The 14,953-nt window shown below is 43.6% G+C and overlaps 1 protein-coding gene across 1 annotated transcript in view; it reads left to right on the top strand.

Annotated features, from left to right (window-relative positions):
• Positions 1-14,687, top strand: part of LOC311149964 (histone-lysine N-methyltransferase PRDM16-like) — a gene marked incomplete at both ends in the record, with an annotated part of 373,121 nt that extends 358,434 nt beyond the window's left edge. The window contains one exon of the mRNA XM_084187181.1: positions 14,498-14,687. Within this exon, the coding sequence (XP_084043307.1) occupies positions 14,498-14,687 (190 nt within the window). The remainder of the gene's footprint in view (positions 1-14,497) is intronic.
• Positions 14,688-14,953: the final 266 nt, after the last annotated feature.

The raw sequence follows: 14,953 nt of genomic DNA on the forward strand, positions 1-14,953 counted from the left end.
ACAATGTTGGGTTGTAACGGTGTCCTGGAGAAATCAGGGCCTCTGTTTCTAGAGACCAGTTAATTATCAGTCATTTAGCGCTTGCCCAGCCTCTCCACAGATAGGGACGGGGCTTCCTTCCTCTTTAGACCCCAGCCATTCAGAGAGCCCATTGATTGACCCCTGAACCTCACAGCCCTCATTTCTCAAGATGCTCTTAAACCGTTTGTCATAACAATATCAAGTACGTAGAGAGTCCTACCAGCTACTTCTGCTCGCCATGCCACGGAGAGCTCACACATACACACTCACACACCTTACCACACTCTCTCTCTCTCTCTCTCTCTCTCTTTCTCACTTTCGCTCTCTCTCTCTTTTGAATGTCTCTCCATCTCTCTTTTTCTCCATCTCTCTCCATCTCATCTTGGAACCCAACAAACAGTGTGCAGTTTGAGAACATGTTGACAGTGAAGTGTCAGTAATAGTCAAGCAGTTCTACTTTTGAAAATAACCTGTGATCTCATTTTCGAATGAACCTTCTAGTATTTGAAACTTGGTTAACCCGAGGGCACAAACCGAAAGTGGTGGTCTTTGTCCTCTGTTGAGCTGTAGTGCCAACTCCCTGAGCACAATTTACAGAAAGGGAGAGAGAGAGAGGGAGAGAGAGAGTCTCTCGGGGGACCCAGTCCCCGGGCCCAGTCCAAACAATCTGCTGATTACCTCATTTAGAAACAATTTACCCTAACAAATAGCAGACATCATTATCTCTGCCACTTTTCATGCAAATAACACCAAAGCTGTGCAGAGAGGGAGGGAGAGAGAGACCAAGAGAGAGATAGAAGAGACTGACAGCAACAGAGAGGCCGAGAGAGGAAAAGAACAACCAGGAGAGAGCGACAGTGTGTGTGTGAGAGAGAGAGAGAGAGAGAGAGCGACCAAGAGAGAAAGCGAGAGGGAGAGAGGGAGAGAGGGAGAGAGAGAGAGAGAGAGAGAGAGAGAGACTCGGGCCTCATAGCCAGGCACTCATGCTTCATTGTCGTAGGGCAATTTGCCTGCCTGAGATCCTATCAGACAGCTGCTTTCTGCTCTGAAATTGGCCCCACTTAGACCTGACCACTGAAAGACCCCATTCAGCCAGTAATGCTCCATTCATTACTTATTCAGAGGCTTTCATCAATTGGCCTGGACCAGGCTGCGTGTAGCTGGTTTGAAAATTACGTATTTATTGATGGTGTTAAATTAGGTTTTCTAGACATAACAAAGGGTCCCACAGGGATTGATTTTTGGTCTGGTTCTTTTCACTATTTACATTAACAATATTGGTTTATCTGTAAGAAAGTATAACTTTCACCTTTATCCAGAACTTCAATCTGCTTTATTGCCCTGCAGAAAGCCTTTGTTGAACCTAAATTGGTACTTAATGCAGGTAAATCACTTAAAAATGTATCTGATGTTTTATGCATATATGGATGGTGCCCTCATTGATCGTGTCCCTGCTTATAAATGTCTGGGCATCTGGTTTGACGAAAAGCTATCTTTTAAAAAGCATGTTGATGAGTTAGTTAAGAAATAAAAAATGTAAATAGACTTAATCTAAAGGAACAGGTCCTGTCTTTCATTAAATAGCAGAAAACAAATAATTCAGTCAACATTCATTCCGGTTATTGACTATGGCGATATCGTCTATATCAGGGTGCAATTTCTAAATTTGGTTGCGCATCAGCAGTTTCTCTCTTGTTTTTTTAGTCAAAATGTGGCTTTAAAACTGCAGCATTTTCTCTACTCCCTATGGCAAAATATGTAGAATTGCATGAAATTAACTCTAAAACTTCAATTTGTTCTCTCCGCTGTCAAGAGGGGGGTCGCTACAATGTTTTGATTAAGAGGGGGGCCGCTAAAAGTAGGCTGGCCCTCTTTGAAGTCTCGATACATTGCTTAACTCATTGTTAACCTTCCGACAGACAGTATAAGTTACCAGACCAGGACTCAGGGATGGCTAACCCTTGAGATCCTTTCCATCTCCACCGAGTTAAGTAAATCTGCTTTTAGTTTTTTTGCACCTCTCATGTGGAATGACCTCCAACTCCTTCAAGTTGCTGGAGTTGGTGCCTCTAGGGCAGTTCAGGCGGATGTCAGAGGGACTTTTTACTGAAGTATGTGTTTGTTTCACATGATTGTGTTTTGCTTTTTGTGTCTTGTGTTTGCTTTTCATGTATTATGTAATTGATGTGTATATACAGTAGATATGTATAGTGTAATTGTTGTTTATTGATGTGTTCATGCAGGGCTCATCTGCAAAAGAGACCGTGGACTCAGCATGACTCCCTGCTTAAATAATAAATACAAATATGCAGCCCCCTCATAACGGTCGGAACGACCGGGGGGAGAAAAGAAGTCCACAAAAAAGTCCTCTTAAGAAAATGAAGTAATTTCACGTCCCCTCTGACAAAAATAAAAGTAAGAAGCTGGGGGATGTATGGATGTTAGCGAGCTTGAGAACCTGTATGTACACATGTAGCCCGCGGGTGCACAAACACACACATACACAAACAAATACAACACAAAATGAAAAGAGCCCTGCATTTTCATTACAAAGCTTGATCACAATAAACTTTTCCCAAAGCAATTAGTCCTGAATGGCAGCCTTGCAGCAGTGGATGAATTGCTGTCGGAAGTTGATGTGTGTGCGCATGCGTGTGTGTGCCTCGTTTGTTGGGATTAGCGGAGGTCACCGTGGAGCAGGTCTGCAGGCCCTGACGCACGCATGCACACACACACACACACACACACACACACACACACACACTCACCCAACAAAGAGCCAGTGTCTGTGGGCTGGGGGGCTTTGACAAGGCCTGGCCACTGTTATATTTATGGCCAGGTTAAATGGATGTACTTCGGATGATTCTGGATGAGCCAGCCGTGTGTTTGTGTGTGTGTGCACGTGCAGTTAGGGTAAAGTTAACCACTGAAAGCCAGAATGGCCAATTTGCTATTACTACTTCTACTACTGTTCCCTGACTCCACACACACATGCACGTGCGTACGCACACACAGACACACACACACACACACACACTGTACTTCCTGGGTCATATCTCCATTTTACCCACCCACAATCCACTCTGTGGCACAAACTATCCTGCACCAAAAAAAAACTTGGTCCACTATCATCACACATTGGATTTGTACATACAGTATATCTGAACTGACAAATAAAAGGAATCTTATCCATCCATTCCTCCCTGGGTCAAATTTCGGACCCCATATGTTTCGCTGAAAGATCTTCCCTCAAATCAAATCAAATTGTATTTGTCACATGCGCCGAATACAACAGGTGTAGACCTTACCGTGAAATGCTTACTTACAAGCCCTTAACCAACAATGCAGTTCAAGAAATAGAGTTAAGAAAATATTTACGAAATAAACAAAGGAAAAAATACAATAAAAAGTAACAGAATAAAATAACAATAACGAGGCTATATACAGGGGGTACCGGTACCGAGTCAATGTGTGGGGGCACAGGTTAGTCGAGGTAGTTTGTACATGTAGGTAGGGATGAAGTGACTATGCATAGATGATAAACAGTGAGTAGCAGCAGTGTAAAAACAAAGGGGGGGGGGGGGTCAATGTAAATCCTCTCTCAAATCAGGACCACGTTCCTATCTGCTTGTTTGTTTCCCGGGTTGCGATGTCAACCCCCCCCCCCAGTTGATAGATTGTCCAGATTTCTTCTAGCGTGTGAGTGATCCACAGTCGAAGTGGATCTTGAGCTGGATGTTGACCTAGGAGGCTCGTGGTTCTCACCCCCTTCCATAGACTTACACAGTAATTATGACAACTTCCAGAGGACGTCCTCCAACCTATCAGAGCTCTTGCAGCATGAAGTGACATGTTGTCCACCCAATCAAAGGATCAGAGAATGAATCTAGTACTGAAAGCTACAGCTAGCTAACACTGTAGTGCATAACATGTGGTGAGTAGTTGACTCAAAGAGAGAGAAAGACAACAGTTGAACAGGTTTGAACAAATTAATTTCTTAAAAAATGGAGAAGTGAGAGAGAACTAACTAACTGCTATTTTTCTTATTTTTTTCACGTTCACTTACTTAGCTAGCGAATGCAGCTAGCTAGTTTAGCCTACTCAAACACCCGGCTCAAACAGAGAGGGATGCTATGTTAGCTAGCTGGCTATGGCTATCCAACACTGGAACTCTCCCAAGTAAGCTTTTAGTTTTATTATTGTCACTGGGGCCCGCCGATGTAACTGCTAAAGTCTTTGCTGACTGTACACTGTACTGCATGATTGTAGCGGGTTTACTAACGTGTTAGTTCTAGTAGCTATGTTGACTATGACGTTATAATATGGTGACAACGATGTAGGCTGTGTGTAGCGCTTAGCGGTAATGATATGAAGGTTTGGCTTGGAAAGGTTTTTTCGCCTGGTCACAGACAGCTGATGTGTTGTGCACTGAAGTCCACAAGCGAAGGGAAAAGGTGAGAGGAGGAGAGCGCGTAGATGTGAGAAGAAATTATACAATGATCAAAGGGATCATGCTGTATGTATGTGGCTGCTATGAAAGTGAACTGTGTTTGTGTGTGATCGGGGTGTACCCATTCTGTTGAAAAACGTTTCTTAAACGGAAGCAAACGGAATGAAACGGGGATAAACATACCTGAATTTGTCCTCATTTGCAACCTTTAGCAGCGAATACAGCCTCAAGTCTTCTTGGGTATGACGCTACAAGCTTGGCAGACCTGCATTTGGGGAGTTTCTTCCATTCTTCTCTGCAGATCCTCTCAAGCTCTGTCAGGTTGGATGGGGAGTGTCGCTGCACAGCTATTTTCAGGTCTCTCCAGAGATGTTTGATCGGGTTCAAGTCCGGGCTCTTGGCTGTGTGCTTAGGGTCATTGTCCAGTCTGAGGTCCTGAGCACTCTGGAGCTGGTTTTCATCAAGGATCTCTCTGTACTTTGTTCCATTCATCTTTCCCTTGATCCTGACTAGTCTCCCAGTCCCTGCCGCTGAAAAACATCCCCACAGCATAATGCTGCCACCACCATGCTTCACCGTAGGGATGGTGCCAGGTTTCCTCCAGACGTGACTCTTGGCATTCAGGCCAAAGAGTTAAGTCTTGGTTTCATCAGACCAGAGAATCCAAGTGGGCTGTCATGTGCCATTTACTTAGGAGTGACTTCCGTCTAGCCACTCTACCATAAAGGCCTGATTGGTGGAGCAGTGCAGAGATGGTTGTCCTTCTGGAAGGTTATCCCATCTCCACAGAGGAACTCTAGAGCTCTGTCAGAGTAATCATCGGGTTCTTGGTCACCTCCCTGACCAAGGCCCTTCTCCCCCGATTGCTCAGTTTTGCTGGGCAGCCAGCTCTAGGAAGAGTCTTAGGGTTCCAAACTTCTTCTATTTAAGAATGATGGAGGCCACCGTGTTCTTGGGGAGCTTCAATGCTGCAGAAATGTTTTTGTACACTTCCCCAGATCTGTGCCTCGACACAATCCCGTCTCAGAGCTCTACAGACAATTCCTTCGACCTCATGGCTTGGTTTTGGCTTTGACATGCCCTGTCAACTGTGGGACCTTATATAGACAGGTGTGTGCCTTTCCAAATCATGTTCAATCAATAGAATTTACCACAGGTGGACTCCAATCAAATTGTAGAAACATCTCAAGGATGATCAATGGAAACCTGAGCTCAATTTTGAGTTTCATAGCAAAGGGTTTGAATACTTATGTAAATAAGGTATTACTGTGTTTTATTTTTAATACATTTGCAAACATTTCTTAACGTGTTGTTGCTTTGTCATTGTGGGGTATTGTGTGTAGATTGATGAGAAAAAAAAAATGTATCCATTTTAGAATAAGGCTGTAACGTATCAAAACTTGGAAAAAGTTAAGGGGTCTAAATAATTTCTGAATGCACTGTATGTGTTATGGCTTTACATCCCCTGCTATGTTGTAGATAAAGAGTTACCTGTCTAACAGAACACAGAGTGTGTTCTTTAATGGAAGCCTCGCCAACATAATCCAGGTAGAATTAGGAATTCCCAAGGGCAACTGTCTGGGCCACTTACTTTTTTCAATCTTGAGTAACGACATGCCACTGGCTTGGAGTAAAGCCATTGTGTCTATGTATGCGGATGACTCAACACTATAAACATCAGCTACTACAGCGACTGAAATGACTGCAACACTTAACAAAGAGCTGCAGTTAGTTTCAGAATAGGTAGCAAGGAATAAGTTAGTCCTAAATATTTCAAAAACTAAAAGCATTGTATTTAGGACAAATCATTCACTAAACCTCAACTAAATATTGTAATGAATAATATGGAAATTGACCAAGTTGAGGTGACTAAACTGCTTGGAGTAACCCTGGATAGTAAACTGTCTTGGTCCATACATGTAGATACAACAGTAGCTAAGATGGGGAGATGTCTGTTCATCACTACTTGTTTTTGTAAGAAGTGTTGACAAGCTGAATGCACCGAGCTGTCTGTTTAAACTACTAGCACACAGCTCGGACACCCATGCATACCCCACAAAACATGCCACCAGAGGTCTCTTCACAATCGCCAAGTCCAGAACAGATTATGGGAGGCGCATAGTACTACATAGAGCAATGACTACATGGAACTATTCCACATCATGTAACTGATGCAAGCAGATTAAAAAACAGACACATATGAGAGACACACACACATGTACACATGTACAGACACATGCATACGAACACAAACGCTATTTAAAAAAAAAAAATATTTCACCTTTATTTAACCAGGTAAGCCAAGTTCTCATTTACAACTGCGACCTGGCCAAGATAAAGCAAAGCAGTGCGATAAAAACAACAACACAGAGTTACATATGGGGTAAGAAAACATAAAGTCAAAAAATACAACAGAAAATATATATTGCAAATGTAGCAAGTTATGGAGGTAAGGCAATAAATAGGCTATAGTGCAAAATAATTACAAATAGTATTAACACTGGAATGCTAGATGTGCAAGAGATTATGTGCAAATAGAGATACTGGGGTGCAAAAGAGCAAAATAAATAACAATATAGGGATGAGGTAGTTGGGTGGGCTAATTTCAGATGCGCTATGTACAGGTGCAGTGATCGGTAAGGTGCTCTGACAACTGATGCTTAAAGTTAGTGAGGGAGATAAGTGTCTTCAGCTTCAGAGATTTTTGCAATTCGTTCCAGTCATTGGCAGCAGAGAACTGGAAGGAATGGCGGCCAAAGGAGGTGTTGGCTTTGGGGATGACCAGTGAGATATACCTGCTGGAGCGCAGACTACGGGTGGGTGCTGCTATGGTGACCAATGAGCTAAGATAAGGCGGGGATTTGCCTAGCAGTGATTTATAGATGGCCTGGAGCCAGTGGGTTTGACGACAAACATATAGTGAGGACCAGCCAACAAGAGCGTACAGGTCACAGTGGTGGGTAGTGTATGGGGCTTTGGAGACAAAACGGATGGCACTGTGATAGACTACATCCAATTTGCTGAGTAGAGTGTTGGAGGCTATTTTGTAAATGACATCGCCGAAGTCAAGGATCGGTAGGATAGTCAGTTTTACGAGGGCATGTTTGGCAGCATGAGTGAAGGAGGCTTTGTTGCGAAATAGGAAACCGATTCTAGATTTAACTTTGGATTGGAGATTCTTAATGTGAGTCTGGAAGGAGAGTTTACAGTCTAACCAGACACCTAGGTATTTGTAGTTGTCCACATACTCTAGGTCAGACCCGTCGAGAGTAGTGATTCTAGTCGGGTGGGCGGGTGCCAGCAGCGTTCAATTGAAGAGCATGCATTTAGTTTTACTAGTGTTTAAGAGCAGTTGGAGGCTACTGAAGGAGTGTTGTATGGCATTGAAGCTCGTTTGGAGGTTTGTTAACAAAGTGTCCAATGAAGGGCCAGATGTATATAAAATGGTGTCGTCTGCGTAGAGGTGGATCTGAGAGTCACCAGCAGCAAGAGCGACATCATTGATATGTAGTTAAAACCTACATTTGTGTTTTTCATTGATATACACGGAGAAAAGAGTCGGCCCAAGAATTGAACCCTGTGGCACCCCCATAGAGACTGCCATAGGTCCAGACAACAGTCCCTCCGATTTGACACATTGAACTCTATCTGAGAAGTAGTTGGTGAAACAGGCGAGGCTGTCATTTGAGAAACCAAGGCTATTTAGTCTGCCAATAAGAATGCGGTGGTTGACAGAGTCGAAAGCCTTGGCCAGGTCGATGAAGACGGCTGCACAGTACTGTCTATTATCGATCGCGGTTATAATATCGTTTAGGACCTTGAGCGTGGCTGAAGTGCACCCATGACCAGCTCGGAAACCGGATTGCATAGCGGAGAAGGTACGGTGGGATTCGAAATGGTCGGTGATCTGTTTGTTAACTTGGCTTTCAAATACTTTCGAAAGGCAGGGCAGGATGGATATAGGTCTGTAACAGTTTGGATCTAGAGTGTCACCCCCTTTGAAGAGGGGGATGACCGCGGCAGCTTTCCAATCTCTGGGGATCTCAGACGTTATGAAAGAGAGGTTGAACAGGCTAGTAATAGGGGTTGCGACAATTTCGGCGGCTAGTTTTAGAAAGAAAGGGTCCAGATTGTCTAGCCCAGCTGATTTGTAGGGGTCCAGATTTTGCAGCTCTTTCAGAACATCAGCTGTCTGAATTTGTGTGAAGGAGAAGCAGGGGGGGCAGAGTTGGTGGCCGGGGTAGTGGTAGCCAGGTGGAAAGCATGGCCAGCCGTAGCAAAATGCTTGTTGAAATTCTCGATCATTGTAGATTTATCGGTGGTGATAGTGTTTCCTAGCCTCAGTGCAGTGGGCAGCTGGGAGGAAGTGCTCTTATTCTCCATGGACTTTACAGTGTCCCAAAACTTTTTGGAGTTAGTGCTACAGGATGCAAATTTCTGTTTGAAAAAGTTAGCCTTTGCTTTCCTGACTGCTTGTGTATATTGGTTCCTAACTTCCCTGAAAAGTTGCATATCGCGGGGGCTATTTGATGCTAATGCAATACGCCACAGGATGTTTTTGTGCTGGTCAAGGGCAGTCAAGTCTTAGGAGAACCAGGGGCTATATCTGTTCTTAGTTCTGTATTTTTTGAATGGGGCATGTTTATTGAAGATTAAGAGGAAATTACTTTTAAAGAACAACCAGGCATCCTCTACTGACAGAATGAGATCTATATCCATCCAGGATACCTGGGCCAGGTCAATTAGGAAGGCCTGCTCACTAAAGTGTTTTAGGGAGCGTTTGACAGTGATGAGGGGTGGTCGTTTGACCGCGGACCCGTTACGGACGCAGGCAATAAGGCAGTGATCGCTGAGATCCTGGTTTAAGACAGCAGAGGTGTATTTAGAGGGTAAGTTAGTCAGGATGATATCTATGAGTGTACCCATGTTTACGGATTTAGGGTTGTACCTGGTAGGTTCGTTGATAATTTGTGTGAGATTGAGGGCATCTAGTTTGGATTGTAGGATGGCCGGGGTGTTAAGCATATCCCAATTTAGGTCACCAAGCAGTACGAACTCTGAGGATAAATGGGGGGGCAATCAATTCACATATGGTGTCCAGGGCACAGCTGGGGGCTGAAGGGGGTCGGTAGCAAGCGGCAACAGTGAGAGACTTATTTCTGGAAAGGTGGATTTTTAGAAGTAGAAGCTCAAACTGTTTGGGCACAGACCTGGATAGTATGATAGAGCTCTGCAGGCTATCTCTACAGTAGATTGCAACTCCACCCCCTTTGGCAGTTCTATCTAGACGGAAAATGTTATAGTTGGGGATGGAAATTTCAGAATTTTTGGTGGCCTTCCTAAGCCAGGATTCAGACACTGCTAGAACATCAGGGTTGGCGGAGTGTGCTAACGCAGTGAATAACTCAAACTTAGGAAGTAGACTTCTGATATTAACAAGCAAGAAACCAAGGCTTTTGCGATTACAGAAGTCAACAAATGATAGCGCCTGGGGAGTAGCAGTGATACTGAGGGCTGCAGGGCCTGGGTTAGCCTCTACATCACCAGAGGAACAGAGGAGGACTAGAATAAGGATATGGCTAAAGGCTTTAAGAACTGGTCTTCTAGTGCGTTGGGTACATAGAATAAAGGGGGCAGATTTCCGGGCGTTGTAGAAAAGATTCATGTCATTATGTACAGACAAGGATATGGAAGGATATGAGTAAAGTGGAGGTAAACCTAAGCGTTGGGTAACAATGAAAGAGATAGCATCACTGGAGGCACCGATTGAGTCGGTCTCCGCGTGTATGGGGCGTGGGACAAAGGAGCTCTCTGAGGCAGGTTTAGCTGGGCTGGGGGATCTACAGTGAAATAGTACAATTAGAAATAACCGAAACAGCAATAAGCAAGCCATATTGACATGGGAGAGAGGCATAAAGCAATCAAAGGTGTAATTTGAGAGAGCTAAGACAACAGCCGGTAATGACGACACAGTTTGGGCTGAGGCTAAACATAAACAGGATGCGGTACCGTAAAAAGGAGCAGTCCAGCAGACATCAGCTGTATAGCTGAGTTATCATAAGGTCCGGTGAACAGCAATAGGATAGTTCGGAGGTAGTTCGGGGGCTGCTAAAGCACTAGCTAGCAAGAGGCCACGGCTAGCGTGTGCTAGCGGGCCGGGGCTAGCAGATGGAATCTTCGTGGTCGACGTCGTAACGGGAAGCCTGTTGTAACCACATCAGACGATTTCGTCGGCAGACCAGTCGTGTAGGATCGGCGGGGCTCCGTGTCAACACTATGTGGTCCCGTCCGGTAGACCGAGAGGTAGATAGCCGGGATATGGGCCTGGCTCTAGGCTAGCTCGAGGCTAACTGGTGCTTGCATCGGGGGCAGTGGTGATTAGCCAAACAGCAACATCCATTCGGTTGCGGCTAGCTAGTTGCGATCCGGTGATTAATGTCCAGTGATTAAATTATTCAGGCAGAAAAATCCAATGTTCTGGGTGAAATACCGCTAACTGTGGCTAATAGCAAGTAGCTAGTTAGCTGGCTAGCTAGTTTCAACTTGAGATTCTAGATAAAAAGGTAAGTCAATAATAGAATCCGTTCCACATTGAGTGAGGCGGGTTGCAGGAAAGTATATTTTGTAGAAGGATGAAAAGTCTGATAGGGAAATATGTACGAAAAATACAAAAAAACAGGGTATTTACAGGCTATTTACAGACACACGACAAAAACAGGACTGCACTACTACGCCATCTTGGATTTTTTTGTACACACACTCTACACACACGCACATTGTAATATTGTTGTATGGTGGTATTATACATTATATATTGTAGATATGTGGTGGTGTAATAATGTTATAGGATGTACTGTTTTATCTTTTATTTTATGTGTGATGTAAGTGCCTTAATGTGTTTGGACCCCAGGAAGAGTAGCTGCTGGGGATCCGTAATAAATACAAATAGAAATAAGGCCATGCTCATGAAAACTATAAGCAACCTACCTCATCTTAAACGGCACCGACTGCCACTGATGTTTGTGTGTCAGTGCTGCAGTGACAAGTGTGTCCATGTAGAAAAGTCCATAGTAGATGAACAGTGATGTTGCCCACAGTGTTTAGACTGAAGCATTCTGGGTCATTACTGTTGTTTACACACTGGAACAGGCCACTCATTTAGTACCAATGCGCATGCACTGCCCACCTGTGGTTCTGTGTTTATCAGCCATCTATTTCCTGTGTTTGAGGGGTGCAAAATCCACTTTTCATTTAAATCTCGCTGGATTGATTGCTTTCTTTTACTCCTGTGACTCTTTCATACTCGTGTTTGTGCATGCCGTTTTTTCCGTTAACGTTGTGACCATGGAAATGTTTGTAATGACCTGTCAAACACACCCTGGTAATGGCTGAAATGGGCTCAGTTTGATACATTGTATTTCAATTGCATCAATAAGAACGCTAAAGCTTAGTCAGATAACTTTCTTTTGATGGGTGTAATAATTTGATACAGTTGAAATGTTAACAAATTAGATGCGCTGAAATGAAAGCAACTTCCAAAAATGAACACTCGGATTATAGTGATATTATGTCTGCTCTGGCAAACAATGTAAAGTATGTATAGATAAGTGTAATCTAGAGCCAAGCCTGTTGATTTTTAATCCGAGGGTATCCTGCTATTGACACACTTGTTGAATTATGCAACAGAACTTGACAACAACAGTAATTAATGGAGCAGTCTAGACATCTCAGGTGACTGCAGGTAGGCCTAGACAGAGGATGTTTTTGTGGTTGCAGTCCTGTTCCATCCCTTTATGTTAATGTTTCATATATGCAAATACACCCAGTGTATTTTTGCAAATTAGGCACATATAATTTTGTTTATTTTAACACAAAATATAAAAGACATACCTGATACCATTAGAAAATTTATACATACAGTGGGAAGAACAAGTATTTGATACACTGCCGATTTTGCAGGTTTTCCTACTTACAAAGCATGTAGAGGTCTGTAATTTTTATCATAGGTACACTTCAACTGTGAAAGACGGAATCTAAAACAAAAATCCAGAAAAACACATTGAATGATTTTAAAGTAATTAATTTGCATTTTATTGCATGACATAAGTATTTGATACATCAGAAAAGCAGAACTTAATATTTGGTACAGAAACCTTTGTTTGCAATTACAGAGATTATACGTTTCCTGTAGGTCTTGACCAGGTTTGCACACACTACAGCAGGGATTTTGGCCCACTCCTCCATACAGACCTTCTCCAGATCCTTCAGGTTTCGGGGCTGTCGCTGGGCAATACGGACTTTCAGCTCCCTCCAAAGATTTTCTATTGGGTTCAGGTCTGGAGACTGGCTAGGCCTCTCCAGGACCTTGAGATGCTTCTTACGGAGCCACTCCTTAGTTGCCCTGGCTGTGTGTTTCGGGTCGTTGTCATGCTGGAAGACCCAGCCATGACCCATCTTCAATGCTCTTACTGAGGGAAGGAGGTTGTTGGCCAAGATCTCGCGATACATGGCCCTATCCATCCTCCCCTCAATACGGTGCAGTCGTCCTGTCCCCTTTGCAGAAAAGCATCCCCAAAGAATGATGTTTCCACCTCCATGCTTCACGGTTGGGATGGTGTTCTTGGGGTTGTACTCATCCTTCTTCTTCCTCCAAACACGGCGAGTGGAGTTTAGACCAAAAAGCTCTATTTTTGTCTCATCAGACCACATGACCTTCTCCCATTCCTCCTCTGGATCATCCAGATGGGTCATTGGCAAACTTCAGACGGGCCTGGACATGCGCTGGCTTGAGCAGGGGGACCTTGCGTGCGCTGCAGGATTTTAATCCATAACGGCGTAGTGTGTTACTAATGGTTTTCTTTGAGACTGTGGTCCCAGCTCTCTTCAGGTCATTGACCAGGTCCTGCCGTGTAGTTCTGGGTTGATCCCTCACCTTCCTCATGATCATTGATGCCCCACGAGGTGAGATCTTGCATGGCGCCCCAGACCGAGGGTGATTGACTGTCATCTTGAACTTCTTCCATTTTCTAATAATTGCGCCAACAGTTGTTGCCTTCTCACCAAGCTGCTTGCCTATTGTCCTGTAGCCCATCCCAGCCTTGTGCAGGTCTACAATTTTATCCCTGATGTCCTTACACAGCTCTCTGGTCTTGGCCATTGTGGAGAGGTTGGAGTCTGTTTGATTGAGTGTGTGGACAGGTGTCTTTTATACAGGTAACGAGTTCAAACAGGTGCAGTTAATACAGGTAATGAGTGGAGAACAGGAGGGCTTCTTAAAGAAAAACTAACAGGTCTGTGAGAGCTGGAATTCTTACTGGTTGCTAGGTGATCAAAAACTTATGTCATGCAATAAAATGCAAATTAATTACTTTAAAATCATACAATGTGATTTTCTGGATTTTTGTTTTAGATTCCGTCTCTCACAGTTGAAGTGTAATTACAGACCTCTACATGCTTTGTAAGTAGGAAAACCTGCAAAATCGGCAGTGTATCAAATACTTGTTCTTCCCACTGTATATATGAGTGCCAAAATATTTTTTACAATAAATTGAATACCTGAATTCCCACTAAAATCCCTGAACTCCATTATTTGTCCGTGCCAGTAAAATGTTTTATGTGCTATAAAACAGTCTCTACCTGATGGATTAATTTTTTTTTTAAAGTTTGGAGTATCTTCATCCATTGTCCAAATGTTGTATTTACTAGAATTTTTTAAAAACGTTTTACAATTGTAATGACCATTGCAACATTTAGACCACCTCTCTTTTACTTTACCAATGTTCGTTCACCCTTTATTTCTCGTTCTCTCTGCCTCCCAAGCTCACTCCTTCTCCCTGCCTGTCTTGCCCCTCTCTACCTCTCCTCTCCTTTCTCTCTCTTTCTGCTTCCCTCTCCTCTTTCTCTTTCTCTCTATCCTTTTCCATTTATTTCTCTCTCTCTTTCAATCCAGTTAGATATAATGCAATTCACTTCCATCTTTCGAGCAAATACAGAAACATCTCCGTCCCTCCCTCTCTCTCCCCCCAGGTGTAAATACTGTGACCGCTCGTTCAGCATCTCCTCCAACCTCCAGCGGCACGTGCGCAACATCCACAACAAGGAGAAGCCCTTCAAGTGTCACCTGTGCAACCGCTGCTTCGGCCAGCAGACCAACCTGGACCGCCACCTAAAGAAGCATGAGCACGAGAACCTGCCCGGTGGGTCCCTGTTCACCTAATGAACCCCTCCCCCTAGATCAGCTGTGTTATACTCTAAAATCAAAGTTTATCAGATATTTTCAAACCTCTTATGTCGAAGGCCATCTGCTTTGTAGATTCAGCGATATACACTACCGTTAAAAAGTTTGGGGTCACTTAGAAATATCCTTGTTTTCGAAAGAAAAGCACTTTTTTTGTCCTTTAACATAACATCAAATTGATCAGAAATACAGTGTAGACATTGTTAATGTTGTAAATGGCTATTGTAGCTGGAAACGGCTGATTT

Source organism: Coregonus lavaretus (genome assembly GCF_964263955.1).
Source record: "Coregonus lavaretus genome assembly, chromosome: 22".
In the NCBI taxonomy this organism is placed as follows: domain Eukaryota; kingdom Metazoa; phylum Chordata; class Actinopteri; order Salmoniformes; family Salmonidae; genus Coregonus; species Coregonus lavaretus.